Source organism: Anabrus simplex, chromosome 7 (assembly GCF_040414725.1).
Source record: "Anabrus simplex isolate iqAnaSimp1 chromosome 7, ASM4041472v1, whole genome shotgun sequence".
NCBI lineage: Eukaryota > Metazoa > Arthropoda > Insecta > Orthoptera > Tettigoniidae > Anabrus > Anabrus simplex.
In genome coordinates, this window is record NC_090271.1 from 115,890,620 (window position 1) to 115,906,870 (window position 16,251).

General features: G+C 38.4%; 1 protein-coding gene across 1 annotated transcript in view; it reads left to right on the top strand.

Annotated features, from left to right (window-relative positions):
• The window catches only part of LOC136877325 (esterase FE4), an 83,519-nt gene extending 71,096 nt beyond the window's left edge, over nt 1–12,423 (top strand). The window contains exons 8-10 of the mRNA XM_067151267.2: nt 7,264–7,402; nt 9,760–9,883; nt 12,128–12,423. Of these exons, the coding sequence (XP_067007368.2) occupies nt 7,264–7,402; nt 9,760–9,883; nt 12,128–12,284 (420 nt within the window). The 3' untranslated portion in view covers nt 12,285–12,423. The remainder of the gene's footprint in view (nt 1–7,263; nt 7,403–9,759; nt 9,884–12,127) is intronic.
• Nucleotides 12,424–16,251: the final 3,828 nt, after the last annotated feature.

A 16,251-nucleotide genomic window follows, 5' to 3' on the forward strand; every position in this document is an offset into this window, starting at 1 on the left:
TCTCTCAATTCTTCCCAGCCCAAACTTTGCAACATTTTTGTAACGCTACTCTTCTGTCGGAAATCACCCGGAGCAAATCGAGCTGCTTTTCTTTGGATTTTTTCCAGTTCTTGAATCAAGTAATCCTGGTGAGGGTCCCATACACTGGAACCTTACTCTAATTGGGGTCTTACCAGACATTTATAAGCCTTCTCCTTTACATCCGTACTAAAATCCCTAAACACTCTCATAACCATGTGCAGAGATCTGTACCCTTTATTTACAGTCCCATTTATGTGATAACCCCAACGATGGTCTTTCCTTATATTAACACCTAAGTACTTACAATGATCCTCAAAAGGAACATTCACCCCATCAACGCAGTAATTAAAACTGAGATGACTTATCCTATTTGTGAAACTCACAACCTGATTTTAATCCCGTTTATCAACATACCATTGCTTGCTGTCCGTCTCACAACACTATCGAAGTCACGTTGAAGTTGCTCACAACCTTGTGACGTATTTATTACCCTATACAGAATAGCATCATCCGCAAAAAGCCTTACCTCTGCTTCCACTTGTTTACTCATGTCATTTATATATATAAGAAAATATAAAGGTCAAATAATACTGCCTTAAGGAATTCCCCTCTTAATTATCACAGGGTCAGATAAAGCTTAGCCTACTCTAATTCTCTCAGATCTGTTTTCTAGAAATATAGCAACCCATTCCGTCACTCTTTTGTCTAGTCTAATTGCACTCATTTTTGCCAGTAGTCTCCCATGATCAACCCTATCAAATGCTTTAGACAGGTCAATCGCGATACAGTCAATTTGACCTCCTGAATCCAAGATGTTTGCTATACCTTGCTGGAATCCTACAACTTGAGCTTCAGTGGAATAACCTTTCCTAAAACCGAAATGCCTTCTATCGGACCAGTTATTAATTTCGCAAACATGTCTAATATAATCAGAAAGAATGTCTTCCCAAAGCTTACGTGCAACGCATGTCAAACTTACTGGCCTGTAATTTTCGGCTTTATGTCTATGACCCTTTCCTTTATACACAAGGGCTACTATAGCAACTCTCCATTCATTTGGTATAGCTACTTCAACCGACCAATAATCAAATAACTACTTCAGATATGTTACTGTATCCCAACCCATTGTCTTTAGTATATCCCCAGAAATCTCATCAATTCCAGGCGATTTTTGACTTTTCAACTTTTGTATCTTATTGTAAATGTCATTGTTCTCATATGTAAATTTTTATACTTCCTTAGCATTAGTCATCCTCGTAACCAACAATCTCTACATACTGATGACTGAATATTTCTGCCTTTTGAAGGTCACCACATACACACTTCCCTAGTTCATTAATTACTACCGGGATGTCTTTCTGGGACCTGTTTCTGCCTTAAAATACCGATTCATACCCTTCCATTTTTCACTAATATTTGTATGACTGCCAATTATGCTTGCCATGATGTTATCCTTAGCTGCCTTCTTTGCTAAATTCAATTTCCTAGTAAGTTCCTTCAATTTCTCCTTACTTCCACAGCCTTTTCTAAATCAATTTCTTTCCGGTCTTCACCCCCTTCTTAGCCTCTTTATTTCTCTATTATAATAGGGTGGGTCTTTGCCATTCTTTACCACCTTTAAAGGTACAAACCTGCTTTCACATTCCTCAACAATTTCTTTAAACCCAGCCCAGAATCTGTTTACATTTTTATTTATCGTTTTCCACCGATCAAAATTACTTTTTAGAAACTGCCTCACGCCTGCTTTATCAGCCATATGATACTGCTTAATAGTCCTACTCTTAAGACCTTCCATTCTATCAAACTCATTTTTAACTACGACAAAAACAGCTTCATATTCACTAATGCCATCTATTACTTCGGTTTCTATATAGAGCTCGTCTGGTTTTACCAGCACCACATCAAGGATATTTTTCCCTGTAGATGGTTATTTCACTTTATGAATCAGCTCTCCTTCCATATTAGCTTATTTGCCATTTGTTGGTCATGCTTCCCGTCGTTCGCATTTTATTCCCAATTGACATTTGGTAAATTCAGATCTCCCGCTGAAATCACATTTCTTTCCATGTCGTTTCCCACATAGCTCATTATCTTATGAAATAATTCTGAATCCGTGTCAGCGCTACCCTTTTCCGGTCTGTGCACTCCAAAGACATCAAGTTACCTATTATCTTTAGAAATGAGCCTTACACCTAGAATTTCATGTTTCTCAGCTTTAACATTTTCGTAGCTTACAAATTCTTCTTTCACCAGAATGAATACTACCCTTCCGACCATTCCTATCCTATCTCCACGATACACTCTTCAGTTCCGTAAGAAAATTTCTGCATCCTTTATATCATTTCTCAACCATGATTGAACTCCTATCACAATATCTGGAAAATATATTTGTATTGAGTTACTTAATTCTATTCCTTTCTTTACAATAGTTATACAGTTCAACAAAAACAGTTTTATGTCATCCCTACTTGACTTCCAGATCTCTGTACCCTTTTCACCGCTCCCTATACAACCCCGTTTCCCTCAATGTACTTCCTTATTACCCTTCCAAACAAATTTCCTAACTTATACGTACCACTGCGATTTAAGTGAAGGCCATCTGAGCGCATATCCTTGTCTCCTACCCACCCGTTTGGATCTAGAAATTTCACTCCCATTTTTCCACATACCCACTCCATAGTCTCATTTAAATCCACAATCTCCCTCCAGTCAGTATCCCTCCTACCCAGTATTCCACTGATAACAATCTCCGCTTCCTTAAACTTCACCCGTGCTGCATTTACCAGATCCCACACGTCTCCAACTATGTTGGTACTTACACCAGCTTGCCTTAAGTTGTTGGTACCAACGTGGAACACTACCACCTTCCCCTCCCCCTCCTCCTTCTCTTCTACTTTCCTCAACATCTGCCTCAACCTTATTCCTATGATAACACTCTACCCTGGTACCCTTTCCTCCATACACCTTCCAACATGTCTAACGATGGAATCCCCCATGACCAGAGCCTCAACCCTACATACCTCATTTGATCCCCTCCCCTCCTGGTCAGCGCTATCTTTCCTGATAGCTGCAGAAGCTACTTCCTCCTCCTTTTTCTACTTTCGATCACACTATTCCACCTGTCTTTTCCTATCCTCTACTCTACATTTCCCTTTCCTACCTTTTCACTTCCTCCTACTTCCACACATCTCAGCAAGAGTTCCTTGTTCCTCGTCTTCCCTCTGTTGTTCTACCGGGAGTGATTCGTACCGATTTCGCACAGACATCAGTCCTGAATTCTGAGCCTGAATAGAGCCTTTAACCTGCAATCTCCTTCCCCTTAGAACATTAGACCACCTGTTTTCTACAACTCCCCCTTTCCTTCCTCTCGCTCTTGTACACCTACTGTAACCTGTACATTGTTTGTGGGAAGCCTATCTTCCTTCCTGTCTGCTGCGAGCATCCTAATTATCTCCCTGAAACTCTCCAACTCCTCCCTCATACCCCTCAATGCCTCACCAACCCAAAGTGCCTACACTTGCACTCCTTATCCATTATTTACGAAAAAATGAAAATAAAAATAAAACAACATGTGCAAAAAAAATGAAAGGAGGGATATATTGTGTGGAATGGTACTCAAGGATCACACCACAATAAGGTAAATAATATACGACTACACTACAATACTACTTAGGCGAACTCTACTTTTATCCTACAACACCCCAACAGGAAAAAACTGCTGTTAGTTACTGAATGTCGCAAGGAATAGATAAGAATTAGACAATTATAAACTGAAATTAACCCTATTTTATTTACAACAACATAATTTTTGTAAGAGAGTTTCTACGGGTACCTCTACTATATCGGTACTACTCAAATATTTTACAATAATAAAATAAGCACGCTATATTCTAATAAGATATTACTCGTATACTACTGTACAGTACATTACAATAATTTTAAACTACATTCAGAAGTATCCTAATTGCAATACCGGTACCGTAAGTCACTATTAAGCACCTACAGAAATGAAAACTGCAAGTTTGAAATTTGCAAGAACTACTGTCTGCTCAGAGATTACCAACAAAGCTAAATGCTTAGACAGGTTATTATTAGTACTCTGCTCTAATAAATACACACGAATATAGCAGGCAAGATACGATACTATCTAAATATACTGTATCTACACTATAATTCTCAGCTGAAATGTGATTACATGAATTTTTACAGCAGGTGGATTAATATTATTCTCCCTACTACGCGGGACGGTGAATAGAAGTGTCCTTAAATGCTGAAATTAAGAGGTTGTCTTCAGTAATTGCTGTCAAAATTACGCCGGGGGTTTGAACTGCAATATTATTGGGATATATGAATTTGATTATTAACTTTTACTCGATGAATGAACGAAAGTGGAAAGTACAAATTATGTAGGGAACTAAGACTACAAATTATCGGAATAAAGTAATCAGCTGATTTTGTATTTATTTACACAACTACCATGTGCATGTAGCAGCAATCGTCAACCATTCTAATAGAATTCTAATAGAATCGTCAACGATCCTAAAACTGTTAAGTACTGTAATTATCCAGCGAAATTACCGTGTATTCTCTTTAACTTCCTTTTAAATCGTTGTTTATAGACGTATCGTGTTATTTAATTTGATAAATTAGTACCTTCGTGATATTGTGGAAGTTGCGATGAGTTACAACTCCTTATGATTATATGCCTATGTAAGTATTATACCAACGAACCTACAGATATTTAAAAACATTGCTTTAAAAGGTAATATTATTACTTAAAGTAATTCTTAAACCTAAATTCGAATCACGGTACACGTAACTATCCTGCTTAACCTAGAAAACGTAATCTACCCAACACCAACTGAATTTCTTGTTACAAAATTCAAATAAATATCACTACTCCCAATTTCTACCAACAAGCACTAAACACCAATATATATAAATAGCTCTAAATGGAACACACACACACACACACTCTCACACAACAACACACACACACACAATTTAAATAATTTCAATATGTTTTAACTACTTTATCACTACAATAATGCAAGAGCTCTCTCAGCAGCTAACTGTCCACAAGCGCACCCAAATCTTTCTGAAGGGTATTACCGAATACTGGGAATGTACGCATTCTAGTCATTTCACTTCAACAATAGGAATATGTTGTAGTAATAATCACTGATCGTATCCTGAGCACACAGCAAAATGTATTCTGATTGAAAGATGGCAAATTTCCTTTCAGAATTATATTCAAAATAGTGATACTCGGATATTCTGAAGAGTTCCCTCTGCTTGTATGGGCGTCCTACTGTTTCAATTGAGAACAGAGTGTTCTTGTACAGCACTGGTCCCCATTTATCATAGTTAATAATATGTTCAGTTTCAAATATGTTAAGTCTGTCTCATCTACTATTCGTGGCAATTATCAATTTAAAAAGCTATTTGACTATGTAAATCCTGATGGAGCACTTTATTGGGCGTTTTATTATACTACACTTCCAGTCACATGGAAGAAATGAATGTCCTCTAAAGGGGAAAATCTGCTTGATTGATTTTAATATATCTGTGTCTCTTAAATTCAGCATTATTCTGGACAAAGTATGATTCTTGTTCTGACCAGGACAATTGTCAGAGAGAATACGAAGTTCGGTCACAGTGTCCGCAACGTGTGATGTTTTTGTAATGAAATTAAGTATGGAGAAATTTAATTTACTCCATTTTTTTTCAATGTTAACAAGTTGCCAACTTCAACCTGATCATCAGCTGAAACAATAGCCAACGTTTTCTTCAGCGAATTACCTGAGTCACTGTCAGGGTTATCATTCTGAATGACACGTCAATTTAACCACGTCATTATAGCTCCAAGGAGATCATGACTCAGGGTCCATTCTTGCATTAAACGTGCGTCTATAACAGTAGAAAACAAATATGTCGCTAACTAAAAATCCAAAAAAACTGACTCATGTCCCTTTCTGAAATAAGCTATTCATATATATGTAAATAAGTGGCATTTATTGAATGTGTTGAATTTAATCCTGATGTGGGTATAACTTATTATTCTTCAAATGATTTCTATCTAATATAGTGGTCATATGCCTTTGCCGGCAAGATGTAGTGTTTACAGTGCACTATGTCTTCTGGTATGGGCTATATCAAATTTGTTACTTTCATTGACCTGTCTTAGTCTCATCCTTGGCTTTGACAATATGAAAGTGACTGAGGTATGAGTGATGCTAGTAATACCATTCCTTATGCAGCCAGTCCCTGTTATGAATGGTGTGAAAATATCGCTCATAGGGTCGGTTGGTGCATGCATTTCAGTGGGCTTGGCAGACTGATATGTAATAGCAACGGCTGGCTCGGTGAGGGAAGCAACGGGAAACTACCTCACCCCTCATGTCCCTAGTACGCCTCTTCAGTGACGCCTAGGCTATTGATGACAGCTGTTGGTGAAGCTGCAGAGGATCAAACCAGCCTTCGGGCTGAATACCCAACATACATACATAGTGGTCATGTTGGAAAAAAGAGGAACATGGAAAGTTAAAGAATTTAAATTGATACGGGCTCCATAACAAGACACAACGGGAAGAGAAGATAATAATAGTAATAATAATAATAATAATAATAATAATAATAATAATAATAATAATAACAATAATAAAATCTGATAAAAAGTGGCTGGAGAAATTTCAAGTCGAAGGGAAAACAGGATATTTGATCAAAAGGAACTCAGGCTAATAAAAAAACCAATAATTACATTTCTGATGATACATTTCCGAACCGTTCGAAATGAGAACCACTAATATTATTATCGATACCTCTATGGCTGCCAATGACAGTGAGTTGCCGAAATAGTTGGAGTCAGTTCATTTTTCTGGCTACTTATTCAGTATATCTTTATAGATACTTCGTTCTAAAAGCAAATGTTTTTATACATTCAACTTTTCAGAGTTACATTAAGATGCTGTGCACGGAGCTGTAAGTCACCCTATGAACTAGAAATTGGTACCTGACCGTCCCATATAACAGTATATTATCCCGTTGTAAATGGTTAATTATAATAATCCAGTTCTTTTGTATGAGTGTCATTGCAGGTTACGACAAGTGAGTGGAAGGTAGCCAGCAGCCTTATTGTACAAATTTGTTGAAGCTTTTCCATTCTAATACTATGTTGTTATTGGAATATACGACCATAATGTTTCATTCCTCGTACAATATAATTCATTCCGATACTTACAGATGTGTACAGATATTCTTATGCATGAAGGAGTTCTGCATGGAGTCAAGAAGATGTCTTCACTAAGCTCTGCACCAGTTTACTTTTACCAGTTTTCATATGAGGGTGGTCTAGGATCTCCCCACCTGATTAAAGTCCCAGGTACGTAATATCACGACATTGTGTGACGTGCATGGAACAACATATCTGGAAATGATCATATAACCTTCACAATTATTTCTAGTGCAAAACACATATTGACTCGTCTTTTCTAAAATCTGAATACTACTCCAGGAATGGAACATTCCATGTCAAATTGTACAGCAAAAGAAAAATAGTATTCGTAAATTTTAAAATATTATCTTAGAGAAAATGCTTGGAGACATTCATTTCTCTGCATATCACCTTCCATTCATGAAGAGCATTCACATTAAATGTTGACTATAATATATTTTGCTGTCACTCAACGTTATACAGAAATATTATGAACAAATGTTATGACCTTAATTTCTTTAGGATTATGAAGAAACAATGCATAAAATCTCCCTCTATATACATATAGAACCAGTAACGCTGATGAAACGCCCAACTTGAAGTTATTTTAACTTCAAATTACGCGCTGAGAGGACTTTTCCTTACACTACTTGCAACTTGATTTGTCTGCTGTCCATCTCACAATTTTGTCGAGGTATTTTGACAGTCTCCCACAATACTGTAAATATATAGTTACTCCAAACAATACATCATCCACATAAAGCATTTTCCGCGATTTCAGTTCCTTACTCATATCATTGTCCAGCTTCATGTTTCAATGGTGAACGTGCTGGCCTTTGATCACAGGAGTCTTGCCGGGAATATTAAGAATAATTGGTCAATTCCGCTGGCACGGGGCTGGGTGTATGTGTCGTCTTCATAATCATTTCACCCTCATCACGACGCGCAGGTCGCCTACGAGCGTCAATTCAAAAACTATGCAACCGGCAAGCCGAACACTTCATCGGACACCCTCGTCACTAAACCCCATAGTCCATTTCACTTTTGCTCAAATCATTTATATTTATAAGAAAACAAAGACATCCTATAATACTGCTTTGGGGGCTCGCTCTTGATCACTACAGGATCAGGTAATGCTTCACCTACTCTGATAATCTGAGTTCTATTCTCTAGAAATTTAGCCACCCATTCAGTTACTTTTGTCAATTCCAATAGCCCTCATTTTCGTCAATAATATTCCATGATCTACCCTGTGAAAGGCCTTGAACAGGTCAATAGCGATGAAGTCCATTTGACCTGCTGAATCTAAAATATGTTCTGTATCTTGCTGGAATCCTACAAGTTAAACATACATTACTTTCTGTCAATCCAAGATGTAATTTCGTAAAACTGTCTAATATAATGGTAAATAAAGCTCTCCAAGAGCTTACATGTAACACATGTCAACCTGACTGGTCTGCAATTATCCGCTATATGTTTATCACTAAGGCGCGGATGTTTATGCAGTAATAGGTTAGAATGCAAACGTAGGGAAGGGAGTAAGAGGTAGAGTCTACTCGCACAAGGGTAATGCTATGAGGTTTGCATAAAGATTATGGGTTCGGCCCATTAGAACCCCTAGAGTTTATGTTACTCCCACCACGTTACGTTACAGCAGGCCAGACTACATTTCGTACTAAATAATTTTGTTACAAAATATTTTTGTTAGTAGGAAAGGTCGACTAGCCCGCTCTAACGTACTGTAGTGGGAGTAACATAAATTCCAGGGGTAATAATGGGCCGAACGCGTAATCTTTATGTAAACTTCATAGCATTACCGTCATGTGGGTAGACTCTACATTTTACTCGCTTCAGTAAGTTTGTACTCTAACCTAATACTGCATAAACTTCCGGGCCCTATTTATCACATTTCGTTTTGTACAATGGAGCTACTATAGCAACTCCAGAGTCATCTGGTATAGCTCCTTCATGGAAGCAATAATAAATATGTACTTCTTTTATAACAGTGTTATAAAAATAGTCTTTTTTTACGAAAAATGAATGGTTTTGACTCTTGAACATGAAATAATTGATGTTGATGTAATCTTTTTGAGGAGCCTATTTGGATGGTTTTTCGGCTTTAATAATAATAAGGAGAATAACAACTCATGATTAGATGTTAAGACAATGACATACTGTAATATCTGGGATAGCATAAGGTAACGTAAGACTCCTTTGATATTAACTTTCGCCAACTGCCTTTCTCTGCGAGGACCCGATTACCTTCATGTTGGGTCCCTTACAACAACAGTCACCATTATCCCTCACTACAAGAACTTCGTACGGAGTTCGTATCAATGTATTCCATAAATGTATTGAACTGAACTCTACGATATATCTTGCTAGCATGTAAGCTGATTTAAACAAATTTAATAACTTTCAAAATAAATCCATCCACAGTTGCAAGCACAAGAGCATTTTAATATCACTTTCTTCGGTGCTTCTTATAAATGTCGCATTTGTGAAATAATTCTGTTATCCGGCAGGTGCTACGCATGCCGATGACATTCCATACATCTTCGATACTGGAGCCCAAGTTTCGGAAGATTCTTTGGACGCTAAAGTGAGATCAAGGATGGTCACCCTGTGGACAAACTTCATAAAGACTGGGTAAGTATCCGGAGGCTCTCTCTTTAGTGAAAATTAAAAAGTTTACTTTCAACAGTATTCCATGAATCTTTTTTCAGTAGTGTGTTGACTGTGGAGTAACAAGCAACTTTTCAGATTAATGTGCAAGCTGGATATTGTGGGTTTTTTTACCCGTATTCCGCTAAAACCTCTCATGGGATGTTTCGCATTATTGTAGGTCATAAATATATTTACATACGATGCAGAATATATCTAACGTGAACTTCTAACCCTCCAGTGGACGCGCGGATCACAATAGTGATCCAGCCGTTTGGTTTTTTCGCTCCTGTGTTTTGGTATGACCGTTGACCTTGGGCATCTGTGTACCTTCCTCGCACCCGATTCCCTCTCTGATAATGCAGTAGTCTCCTAACCTTGACTGATAGTTGTTGCCTTACAAAGCAATTTATTCTTGTGGATCACAACTGTGATCCGTGCGACCACTAGCGTGAATTCTTTTGACTTTGTCTGTTTTCTTATTACGGTGTCTAATTTGAGTTCATGTGCATATATCTACTCCATTTTAAGAGTTTATATTAATTATTGGTATATAAGTGCAACATGGATGATTATGAGAATATAAATCGATGGCTGAATGAACCAGACAGTGAGGTACCTCAAAAGCATTAGGATATCTGGTAATTTTTCAGGTATTTCTTATAAATGTATGCATAATTATATTATACTGTACGGAGAATAAGTTATTTTCACAATGCATTATCATATTCGTTGAATAAATAGCATACAGTAGTCTTATATCACAAAGAAAGTAGGGATCACAATTGTGATCCGCGTGACCACTGACGTGACTTTTCTTCGCGCGACCACCGGAGTGTTAAAGATACAATGACTTTTCCAGATCAAAATAACATGCGAGACGAAAATTTACAATATCTAATTTTAATAATGAAGGAGCACTGTTTCACCCAACGAGACTTTGACCACAGTATGACGTCATCGCGTGATGCAACAATGCTGTCATCTTGAATTACTAAATGTACCGCGTTCCGTGGCTAACAAGTAGTATATCTACGGGCTTTGCTTAACTCACTTGAAATAAGGTCAAAATTTGCTCGGAAATTACCTATTCGGTATCTGGCATTGGCCCCAATTACAGTAATTATGTTCCATAGTTGTCTACTCGACCCATGATACGAGATGTGTACTGTACGTTACGACTCTTTAAAAAATGTTGTGCAAGGCACATTATTCAATAACTGCTGTTCAATACACTGGGAAATATCCGCGCAGTGATAATGCACACATCGTCTCGTGTGAGGGGTGGAACACCATTTAACTATTTAAAGAGTATTTCATCGGAAACCAATATGTAAGCATTATCAAGAGCTGTTAATGTTCACAATTTTGAAGTATGAATCTCTACTTTGTCTCAAATGAATTCCTCAACCCTCTCCGTCTGACCATCTGTCTGTGAGAGCTAATCTCAAAAGCCTCTGGATGGATTTTGAAGCGGTTTTCATCATTTTATTAAAAATGTCTCGAGAAAGGTATATCAATAGAAACATTCACCAAAGACCAAAGAAAGCCAAATAGTAAAGATTTCAATGAAACAAGTTGAAGTAAAAACGGCCGTTCCTACGCTGGCTAAACCGTTAAATATTCATTTATACTATGCGATTAAGATTCGTTCAGCATAAAAAATTCTACAAAAGAAGTCCACGACAGCATAATTTTCTATAAAATTTGATAAAAGTCGAACGGACACAGGTAGGTCCTAAGGTCTTTCGGTGACAATAGGATTGTAAAGGGCCCCAGCAATTGTCTGGTGTGAAAATGGGAGGCTAGAGACATGAATAAGAGAAAATATCGATATATTTGAACATTAAAAAATTCGAACAATTTAGAATCTACTACAGTGAAAATTACCTGGAGGTTTATCAGCAGTAAAATATAACATCATTTGCATGAAACCAAATGCTGTAGCGTTCAATGGAAGTCGATAAATGGAGCGGTGTTTACGTACAAGCCGTAACAGTAGCTTAATGTACCAAGCTCTGGCTAGGACTTCACTAGCGGGAGTAAGTGGATTCGGACCTTTAAGATATTTGAGGAAATGAGGATGAATCACTCGACAGAACATGGTGGAAGACTGTCAGACAGGCTAAAACATAATATTTGTTAATGATTGTAATAGTAAACCAGTTACAGCTAAAAGTATGTCTAAGCGATTTCTGATTGAGATACTTTCATTCTCGTGTATTTCAGGAACCCAACACCAGACGTGACAGAGGAATTCCCTGCGTGGCTTCCCTATACGAGTGATGCAACGAACTATTTGGACATCGGGTCACAGCTGGAGGCGAAGACGGATCTGAATAAGAGCCGTATGGACTTCTGGGAAGACCTCTACAGTTTGAAATAATAAAAACACATAAAAATTGTAATTATATCTCGAATATCTTTGGAACCGAAATGACTTACGTGATATATGATAGTATGGTGTAGATGATCTACATCGTAATAAGATATGTTGGAAATAATATATATATGTTTTGAAAGAGGATTCTCCACTTTATTCCACTTAACCTCTGTTAATTTGTTCTATCTATACTCTACCTAGCAATGAAACCTCATTTAGATCAGCACATTCTAAACTGTAATAAAACTTCTTAAATATTGTGTAAATCCACCAAAAACCTCTCAGGTGCAAAAAGATCTCATCGTGGCCAAAGGGTAGTTCTACTAACCGATACATAAGTTAGTTTCACCTCGCACTTCGTAACAATTACCAAGTACCAATCGATTACCAGGCACATATGGTAACCGGTTATGTGGATACGCAACAATTTGTTCATAAATAGCCTTCCCGCATTTAGGGAGATAACAGAGGTATTAGAGTGAGTTATTTCTACTACCTAAATATTGTCTACTAGCAATACTTTATCCATTTTCAGACCAGGCAAATGCTGAGGCTGTACCTTAATTAACGCCACGGCCACTTCCTTCCCACTCCTAGCCCTTTCCTATCACACCGTGGCAATAAGACCTATCTGTGTCGGTGCGACGTAAAGCAACTTGTAAACAAAAACAAAGAAAAATAGTTCAATTTGAAAAATTATAATATGTTTACATAATACTGCCAAAATATTTAGAGTAAGGTCAGTGTTTAATAAATTGCATTTAGTTCTCTATTTTATATTCTTAATCCGTTTACCCTCCAGGGTTGAATTTTCCCTAGGACTCAGCGAGAGATTCCACCTCTACCACCTCTAAGACAGTGTCCTGTGCCTGAGACTTTGGGTCGGAGATAAAACTGGGAGGGAGGACTAGTACCTCGCCCAGGTGGCCTCACCTGCTATGCTAATCAGGGGCCTTTTGCGGGAATGGGAATATTAGAAGGGATAGACAAGAAGAAGAGCTAAGCAGCCGTGGAATTAAGTTACATACCATACCGGCACAATATGTTCATCATATTTTTTTTCTCATACGACTACAACCGGCTCAGAGCAAATATCTTCCTCAGACATGACGTCCTTTTAAAAGGAGACCGAGTTCCATGGCACCGGGATATGAAAGTTTTCAACGAACATTTTTTGGAAGACTGCCAAACTTTCTTCAAGCACCAACTAGGACACATTACCAACGTCTGTCTCCATTAGTTCATCAACAGAGATGAATATAGCAAGAAATTATATTTACAAATGAAAAGTTATCTCTGAAATTTACTTACTATTGTCACAAAGTTTTATGAGGATTCGTATTGCATTTTGTGCAAGTTAATAACACCAGTACCAAAAATAAGTTCTTACAAGTGTACCCTATTAAAATAGAATCTCAGAAAGCGAACACATTTCTCTTCAAATATTTGGAGAGAGAGTGGCATAAGTTACTGCTTATGTTTTAGGGAAAGTTATCGTATTTAAGTCTTCTTTCTAGCCTATAGTGCATTGAGACTGAACGCTCAAGCTCTTGTTGTTCAAAATTAAAATTAATCAACGTATTTTTAAATGTCACTTCCGGGGATGTACTAACTACTATTGAAGGGAAAGTCTAAATACAGGAAGGAACATATTCCTGATTAATTCTTTGCCGAATACGTTGCCGAACTGTCTTAGCTGTACATAAAATACATGCTGTACTTTGGATAACACTGGACAAATGTATTCACCCACAGTATCAAGTTAAGTGCTCGGATAAATGAGTTTCATTCAATAACAATCATAAATACTGCCTATGATTAGCATTACCCCTGATCACCTCGTAAAGCTTTTCAGGAACAGTTCCACTAGGTCATGTCTGGCCTCACCACAACCACAATATGATGCTGAACAAAATTTTACTACTATTACTACTACTACTACTACTAAAACGTTTTCATTCCTGCCTTCGCTCAGGCTGGGAGATTTATTACGGTGAAGGAGATGCTTGGAGATGGTGAGGGGTTTGGCGGCCGTGGCCTATACTAGGAACTGTCCCGACATTCGCCTTAGTGCAGGAGAATGGAAAACCACGGAAAGCATTCTCAGGAAAGCCGACGGTTGGGGCCAGCCGTGAGGTTCAGTCCTGTCCCATCTCCCGAATGCAGAGGTGCAGAGCCACGGTAAAGATGTGGCCAACCCCCTCTCTGCTTGGTTGGCCGGTGAGAGTGCAGAGCTGTTGGACCACGGACCAGCCGTGGCCACTTAAGGGCCGAGACCCACTCTGCACCTATCGACCCAAATTTTTTGGCACGAAGGGGCTCATATATAGATCGGTAGAAGAAGATGATGGAACATGCCAGAATGTTCCGCCGTGGAAGTGATGTGTCCATGCACAGCTGAAGTGAAGGAAACATTACGTGGCGAGACCACACAATCGAGGTGGCGAACACATGTTGCAGTCAAGAGAAAGTGGAGCGCAATACAGTGCAGCGAATCAAATCTTCACTAATAGAAATGAAAGTGTCTGTACGCAAGGTTTCTTCGTCGGCGTGTTCTACGACATGCGATGATTACCGACCAACTTGTAATACGAGGAGAGCAGTGGGTGAGTAACAATTACACATTGTTAAATATACTCAAGCTCTGTAAGTCTTTCTAATCGTGAAATTACCATCATTTCGGGCCGATGTGGCAGGAGCTAATTTTTCTCTACGATATACACTCCGCTTCAATAAGAAAAGTTCTGCATCCACAATATCACATCTCAATCATTATTCATTTCCTGTTACAATATCTGGTAAGTGTATATTCATTAAATTATTACTTAATTCAATTCCTTTATTTACCATACTTCTGGAGTTAAAACTAACATTCGTGTGTTGTTCTAGCTTGACTTCATGCTTCCTGTCATCACTGCTTCCAAGTTCATCACGTTTTCCTGAATATACCTAACCTATAACTCCTCTAAACAACCCCCTAAATTGTATGTACCATTAATATTCAGGTGAAGGCCATCTGAGCATACATGCTTATCTCCTGCCCACCCATTAGGTCCTACAAATTTCACTTCCAAATCCCCACATAAAAATTCCTTATTCTCATTTCAATCTCCAATGGCCCTCCAGTCGACAACCCTCCTTCACAGTATCCCACTGTCAATAATCTCTGCTTCCTTTATTATTGTCCGTGCTGTCGTAACCAGGTCCCGCACATCCCCAACTATGTTAGCACCTGTTTCTGTTTGCCTAACATTACCGGCATCAACGCGGAAAATTACCACTTTCTGCTTACCCTCCTGCTTCTGTACTATATTACTCAACAACTGCCTTAACGTAATTCCTAGATAACACTCTACCCTGGTTCCGTTCCTCCACAGACTTTCTCCACATGCCTCACAATTGAGTTACCCATGACGAGAGCCTTAACTCCAACCTCCTCTTTCAATCCTCTCCTGGTCCCTTTTAACTTCCGTGACGCCAACACACTACCCTCTTCCACCTCTCTCTTCCGGTTCACTACTCTACGTTTCCCTTTCCCACCACTCCTCTTCCTCTATCCTCGCTCATCCTCTGTAACCTTCCGTGAATTCCATCTTCCTCTCCTGAACTTCCAGCAGTGAAATATACCGATTTCTCATCGACACATCTCCTGGACCCACTCCCTGAGGAAAGCCCTTAGGGTACATTTATGCATCAGTTTCGCTGCTGGCACATGGATGCTCGCCCTAGCACCTCGTTGCTGACTATAGCCAGGCTGCTCGCCATGGAGCTTTTACCCTTCAGCAGTCCCGTATTCACGCTGCTGGCAACTCCCAGTTTTAGTCAAAAATTCAAAACAGCGAAAATGATAGTTAAAGCTCTTAGTATTTTTCGTAATATGCTTATTTAAATTAATTAATTTATTTATTTATTTATTTAATATGTCTATACATAGATTCCTCCTTTGTTAGACCCCGTGTAATGTCCATAC